The sequence below is a fragment of the Dysidea avara genome, chromosome 12 (assembly GCF_963678975.1).
Source record: "Dysidea avara chromosome 12, odDysAvar1.4, whole genome shotgun sequence".
NCBI lineage: Eukaryota > Metazoa > Porifera > Demospongiae > Dictyoceratida > Dysideidae > Dysidea > Dysidea avara.
In genome coordinates this window covers 2,464,671-2,472,340 of record NC_089283.1, presented here as the reverse complement: position 1 = coordinate 2,472,340, position 7,670 = coordinate 2,464,671, and the positions used below count along the sequence as shown (strand labels likewise).

At 37.6% G+C, this 7,670-nt stretch overlaps 1 protein-coding gene across 1 annotated transcript; it reads right to left on the bottom strand.

Moving 5' to 3' along the window:
* Positions 1-4,490: 4,490 nt before the first annotated feature.
* Positions 4,491-5,456, bottom strand: LOC136241276 (WD repeat-containing protein 86-like). Its single transcript, XM_066032468.1, has 4 exons — positions 5,307-5,456; positions 4,972-5,107; positions 4,647-4,783; positions 4,491-4,589 (listed from the first exon to the last, which is right to left on the bottom strand). The coding sequence occupies exons 1-4, from the start codon at positions 5,436-5,438 to the stop codon at positions 4,491-4,493; spliced, it is 504 nt and encodes a 167-aa protein (XP_065888540.1). The 5' UTR covers positions 5,439-5,456.
* Positions 5,457-7,670: the final 2,214 nt, after the last annotated feature.

Below are 7,670 nucleotides of genomic sequence, written 5' to 3'. Positions count from 1 at the left end.
ACATACCATCATGTGTTGGTGGCACCAGCTAATGATGATAATGAAATTTATTCTAATTGGGTTTGGGATTCTGCCAAATCTTGAAGTACTGCCAATGGAGTGAAGCACATTTTTTTACTAGCTTTGAGCACATAATTACACATTTTTGCTTTCACTATTGGAGCCAATGAAGCCAATTGTTGAATGCTTCAAAGGACAACTCCAGGAGGTATTTGATGAGGTCAAGCAATATTATGAGCAACTTTGGGAAAAAGTAAATGCTGTAATTTGTACTATATGAACTTACAGCTATTATGTATCGTGTTAAAATCCAAATGGAAAAAACCACTACAGAAGGCAACCTTGATAGTGCATGAGCTTGCTAGATGGCAAGTTCATGGCCATAAATTCTCTGCAATTTTAGAAGATAAATTGATAACTCATTTTTAAGTGGAAATGCAATTTTTTCCTAAACTTATGAGAACTCCTGTGCATTGAAGCAAAAAGATTATTGTCTTGTCACTAGGATTCATTCATGGTTACATGTTGCCATGACAGATGACAGACTGGGAAACCTTGAAATAGCTATTGCCGATGCAGGGATCCACCCCCTCTGTATCAGCCCAAGTGGTATGGTGGTTGAAAGTTCTGGCTGTTGCTTAAACAAACTTTACGTATATTGATCTGTGATGGAGTCTATGGTAAGATTCTCTCACAAAACAAAGGAATGTAAACATTCAGCTTTTATCATGTGCTCGGCTCGCACATGCTACACATGTATTACGCACACTTTCACTGTGTTGCTATACGCACATCAGAAGCATAGAATTGTACTGTTAAATTATAAAGCTGTGCTTTACTCATAAATTGGACAAGCCTATATAGATGATATGCTGCTTAAAAGTACCGGGTGATATGAGGAGTTCAAGGAAAATGTACACTGCACTATAGGTCAGGTGCTATAGTCACTGTATCATACTTTACACAAGAGTAGAAAAGTCTAGATATTCAGCTTACTGGTTTATCACTCTTCACTGCTACAACACCCCCTCAGAACTATATTGTTAACATAACTCAATTTTTCACAGTTATATGCATCAGTACAGCTAGAAAGGTCACCCTTAACCCTATCTGCATTCTATCAGATGGTCAATTGCTGGTAATGTATGGTGATGTTTGATCCCCTTGCTATGTACAACCCTAAGTTTTTTTCTTGTTTTTTTTTGCAGCCATAATGCTCTCTTAATGGCTCCACATTATCTAATGTCAATTATATTTTGTCTTCCACGCAATTGATGATTTAAGTAAAACTGAAGCAAGCAAATTCAATAATGATTTAAGTCACAACAAAACACTCTATGAGTCTTTTAATTGTCCATGTACAATAAGCAAATGACTTTGAGCAGTAATTATTGGTGTGCTCAGATGATTGTTTGTCATGTGATACTTACTAGTTACAAATTAGCTACAACGTATAAAATTTACTTATGCATACCACAATAACTGGAATATACACTATGTCACAAGCCTTATATGTTATACATTGTTGTACTTGGCTTCCTTTTCATCTTATGCACACTATCTATAGTACTTCCTAATAAGAAGTCGCGGGCAATTCCCTTCTATTGCTTCACTTACTGATATCACCATGTTAGCTCCTTTGATCTGCCGCCCATGCATTTGCTGGGTTATATCACAGTTCCAGTGTATATTTCATTACACTGGGACACAATGGAGGCCAGGTGGTAACATCAGGGATTGCTGTCATTGGCTTCTGTAGCACCTGACATTTCCAACTGCTACTGCTAATGGTGCTGTTCAGTGGAGCATTGCCACTTACAACACACTGCATGCAAACTGGTATAATAGCTAGGAGCTCTGTTAGTATACATAGTACAGTGTGACAATGATCATATAACCTTAATGAGGATATTGTACATTTATGGTATTCTTGGTTGTTATTTGTGTATTCTAATACAGCACAGGTACTGTATACAGTCATGATGCAATTGATATTGTGTCAGGGGCGGATCCAGGAGCTGGCAAGGGGAGGGGCACAAACAGGCTAAGTTGTAGGTGGTTGGGGAGAGCCAGATTCTCTTGCTAGTTACTGAAATTTTAAAGCAGCAAATAAGCACCTCTTAGTAGTGTCTCACTGTTAATTTTTGCCATTTGGCATTTGCAGATGGTTGTGAAGTCTTAAAAGTTGATTTAAAGGCCCTGAATGTCTTAGACAGCAGCAACACTATAATTATTTTTAGTACACACGAAGGTGCTGGGTGACTGTTTCACAGTTAGTTTGACTTTGGTTTGCTTTGTTTTTCAATCGAATTTGTAATAAATGTTAATAAAATGTGCATATTTTCATAAGTTGTATAAAATGATCTTGTCCTGACATTAGGTTTAGTATTGTAATTAGAACTAGCTAGCTAGCTATAGTTGGCTCCTCCATAAGTTGGGGGGGGAGGGGGGGCATTTGCCCTAAATGCCCCATCCTGGATCCGCCATTGTGTGTGATTCATATATGGCCTATAGCGAGCAAATAATATATCAGGATAGAATAACAATAATGTTAGTATTCAAAACAATTAACATGTAGCTAGTGAAGCCTGCCTATAGTGTCCAATAAAACTATTGTGACCTCAACAGACTGCTGGTTGTGGATCAGAAGAGGAATTCTTGTTTCTAAGTTGGTTGGCATAGAGAGGTGACCTCTTAAGACAGATGGCTACTACAAGCAGGTTTCAGTGTATATATAGTAACAATGCATGTAGAAATTTGATCTGAATACAATATATAATAATCCATTACAATGCAAATCTATCTTTGGTAAAGACACTGCCGAAAGCTGATGCAAAGATACATCATTGTTCAGATCAATTTCTAGGCCATTCATCATGTTCACACTGATATTAAACACATAGGTGTTATCTATGTACTAAACATCTACAACTCAAGACTGATTATTGCAAATTATACTTTTAAGTTACTGTTTATTGTTTCATCAACCTGTTGCATGATAAACATGTGATCAGTTAATGAAAAAACGTCTTGACTTATACGAATCACAGTTTCATAATATTTCAGCTCTGTAGCAGACAAGTCATGGATTATAGTCTCACCGATATGTTTGATGTGGCCACATAACAGGCGGTCCTATTAACAAGATTAGATTTAACTGCTGAAGCTATATAGCTCATGCTTTAATTTCTGGACAGAAGTCCTGTAAGAAGAAATCGTACAGCCTTGTTTCAAATAAGTTTATGATATTGAGTTTGTAATATTATGAGTTACTGACTACACGAAGTCACACATATACTTGTGGCGTGGTCACTACCATGTTATTAAAGTCAACTGGAGTGAATGGCCCACACATTAGATAACGATGAGATTCAGATGTTATTTTGTAATGAAATGTAATGAAACACTTTAACAGGTGCTTAGAAATGTCTTTGGAATATGCAACTAATAGGGAGTTATGGGACATCTGCTCCATGGGTTTCAGTGATGCGAATAATGCAAGATGGTTATCCAATGTTGTATCTAGTATAGTCAGCAGTAAATCTACTTTCGACATGTAACATTAACATTAAGGATATACCTTCAACAAACTGTACAACTTGTTTGTACGCATTGCACTGCATGGAGAAGACTTACACTTATAATTTTAGCAGATGATGTAATGCATATACATAGCCATATTAGGAATGGTCATTAATGGAGGGAGTCATTAAACATTGGCCAACAAAACAAATTGATAATATGCAAGAACCATATATCCTCTATTTCACCACATTATTTTCCATTTTTGTGAGATTTCTGTGGAGACAATGAAACCACTGGGCTTCTACAGTGCTATTGACATAGCAGATTAATAATTCAACAGAAATGTATGGAAACCACACAACACTGTTGTGATTTACAGACTGGTTCTATAGCTACGGAGATATATTGGGTTTCCACCCCCGAGGAAGCACCATGTAACTATGGGAGCAATTTGCATGCGTCGAAACAAAGCCACATATGGTGTTGCTGCGGTTCCAGGTGTCAATTTTATGAATGCACTTCCTAGTTATCATGCATCTGGTCAACATTAATTCCTATTAGACGGCCATACAGTGTAACAATGAGATAACTCCATTACATTGTTAGTGTAGCAATTCATTAGTTGCATGTACACATTCCTTGAGTGGGAGGTGGAAATTATGTTCATTAGTTGTTCGTCCGCTAGACTGGTCATCCGCACGTTATTGACACTGATCTAATCATGACAGAAAACTTATTCGATAGTGAAAGATGTTGTCAGATGCGTGGTGGGCTTAAATTGTACGCTGATTGCTAACCGCAAACCATTGTTTGTAAATAATGAACAACATAGCCAACATTTTCGATGATAAGCCTGCAATGCATTTTCAATGATAAGCCTGCAATACAAAACAAGACATAAGCTTTTGAAAAGAGTGTTTTTTATTAAACATGTGGTTAAAAAGGTCAAAAACATGAAACACATTTTAAACAGTTGTACCAGGTAATGAATTATCAAGAAATGAAATATCCCAGACTTTGACTGCCTTATCATATGAGCCGGAGTATAGGCGATCGCCATGTACCTTCAGTGACATCAATGATAAGAGTCTGTATAGGATGATATCACTACACTTACGTACCTGCATGCAATTGATAGGGTAGCTGTGACCTTTGAACAGCTTTCTACAAATGTCAGTCTTGATGCCCCACGCTAGCACCAAACCATCTCTACTGTTTGCAAACACCACATTAATGATGACATAATTACACATCATTACTGTTGTGTCACACATGGAAACATTTAATAATTCATGTCAATTTTGTGCTGATTGTCTAAGCTTAGTCAGGGTACATGTGCTAGTCAAACCATTGTTTGTCCAATACTACAATCCTCAGACAAGGGAGGAATTAACTTAATTTAGCATTGTCAAAAACATAACATGAAATATGAATAAAGCAACGTACCGACATCGTCCTGAGCAATAACACAATTTACAGTGCTCTGATGGCCACGATACACCCTCAAATATTCTGCATACTCCACTTGCCAGCATCGAGCCATACAATCAGCACTTCCAGTGAACAATAGGCTGCCTGAGAGCTGCAAGGGTTAAAACAAATCACATAATTTGGTCAGAAAGTTATGTACACATTGCAGGCTGCCCAGCCTCCCACTAGCCAAGTCACAACCAAACTAAATAGATGTGGTCAACAGATTAGTGAGAGTTATTACACTAGCCTTAGAAGTTCACCACACATACTTTCTCAGGTTGTTATAAAAATGTAAACATTCAATTAACCTGCATACAGGTGACTGGCGCTTGATGGCCTTCGAATACTCTCAGTGGTTGGCCAGTTTCTACATTCCAAGATCTGGCAGTGCCATCTGATGAGCCAGTGAACAGTTCCCTATCTGGTTCACTTGTAGCCATACACAATACCACAGAGTCATGTCCTAATGACACTAGTATCACTTTGTAATGTCCACACTTTAGCAGTATTATCTGCTGAACTTGAAAAATATGTCTCCACTGTCAAATAATCATTACTAACACATTAATGCATCCTATAGTAATATATCACTAGATCTGGAAGTTACTTAAAACTATGCCACCCTAAGACAGTATCCACCACTCATCATCATTTCTATTTCAATTGAATTGTAAGACTTTGAAATCATCTACCTGTTATAAACTTATCTTTACCACCTTATGTCATCAAACAAAAGCTCACAAAACATCTATGGGACCATTTTACAGTTAACTTCAACTCTGATCAATTTTACATTCAGCTTTTCAATAATGGTAAGCTTACAAAAAATCTTTGCGGTGAGGAAAACGGCAATACGAGCGGGGATGAAAACCTAACGATTTAGTTCATGTGACATATAACGATGATGTTCTATTGCAGACATGGGCTATGCCTATGGTCACCTACTGGCAGATGACAATTATTACAGTTTGCTGTGCTCATTGTTGGGTGGTAAAACTGTGGACAACGAGATTACCATTGAAGTGTTGGGACTAGCTCTGTACTGGCAGTGGAATTGGTATGTCTCTCACAAAGTGTCTCTATTTTACGTTATGTTCATGGAATGCATAACACTACATAGTTACAGCTTTACCTTCATGCTTGTTAGCTATAATGCAGGGCACATAATATAGTCAGACCCTTCTCAGTTGTATTTTTTTCCCGCCTACCACCCCCAGCACAAAAGGTATGTGTGCTGGACACAACTGATACAAAAATACAATTGTCAGTTGTATTTGTATCCGACAACAGCTACTAGTACTTGTATCCTAGTATTTGTATTTGTATCCCTTCTCAGTTGTATTTGTATCCTACAACAGCTACTATTGCTGGAGCTTATAATGATAAGAACTTGATGCAAGGCTATGCTGTTGCAAGATAATATTCTATCATCAGTGCATGTTTGCATAGGAGCAGGACTGGGGGAGGGGGTTTCTTATTTAACAATCTGAATATTGCATCATCGTCATGCTTTACAATATAATGTAATTGGATCTATGAAACCAAAATAATAGCACGATTCTCAGTTTTACAAAGTATTCATTACAATGCTTTTTGGTTAAAATGTCTGGTTCTTAATGAAGGAAATTGCAACAGCAAAAACCAGGCTGTTGTCATATTCACCCGAGGGGTTGCCAACACCCACGCTAACTACTAAATTGTGCACGAGAGTCCCAATATTAAAGTATTTCAAAACGCATTTCTCTATTATTTCAATAAATATTTCATGTGTTTATATGTATTTATAATTGGATTTCTCAGATAGTGTATGAGAGTCCCAAGACGTTAGCTACCCCTCGTATTCACCATTGTAAGGGAAATTTAAAGATGTTTTATTGCAAAAGCTAGCTATATCAATGGAAACATGAAATACGAGTGTTTATTTATATATGTTTCTCTGCTGTTTTGTGGTGAAAGAAGATTAGACAGGTTAAACCCTACACAACAAAATACACATGTACCTGCAAGCTTGTATCAAATTATAATGCAATGGTTCGATTACATATAGTGCTCCCTCCATTTGTTAGTATATAATGGGGACTCCCCCCAACTTTCTTGTTACCATATGACAAGAAATTTTGAAGAAAGGAAAAGTTGACGAATCCACACTTCATCAGGATGAAGCAAATATTGAGAAATAGTAGGCATTTATGGACATTAATTTTGATGAATTAAAATTTAACTGATTTGTCTAATTCGTTAACTTTTTCTTTTGTCAAAATTTTCCTGTCATCCAATAAGCACCATAGATGTTTGAAGCTTTCTTTAATGTATAGCTATATAATTGGTTCATATGTGACTGGATTTTGGAAAAACGATCCAAATCGCACATTAGAAGTTCCGAGATAAACGGTTTTAAAGAATTGAAGCCAGCATAACTCTCCAAGGATAGCAAGCACGCGTATGAAATTTACACAAAAGATGCATCAATCTGTTACCTTTCAAGCCACTTCCAGTACTTGTAGCTGCTTGTACAGTTTCCCGCCAAATAAGATAGAAAATCTGAGCAGTTGGACGAGCGAAGTAGTATCACGAGTGCTCACAAAGGGGTGGAGGCTGGGGGGTGGAGGCTGGGGGGTGGAGGCTGGGGGGTGGAGGCTGGGGGGTGGAGGCTGGGGGGTGGAGGCTGGGGG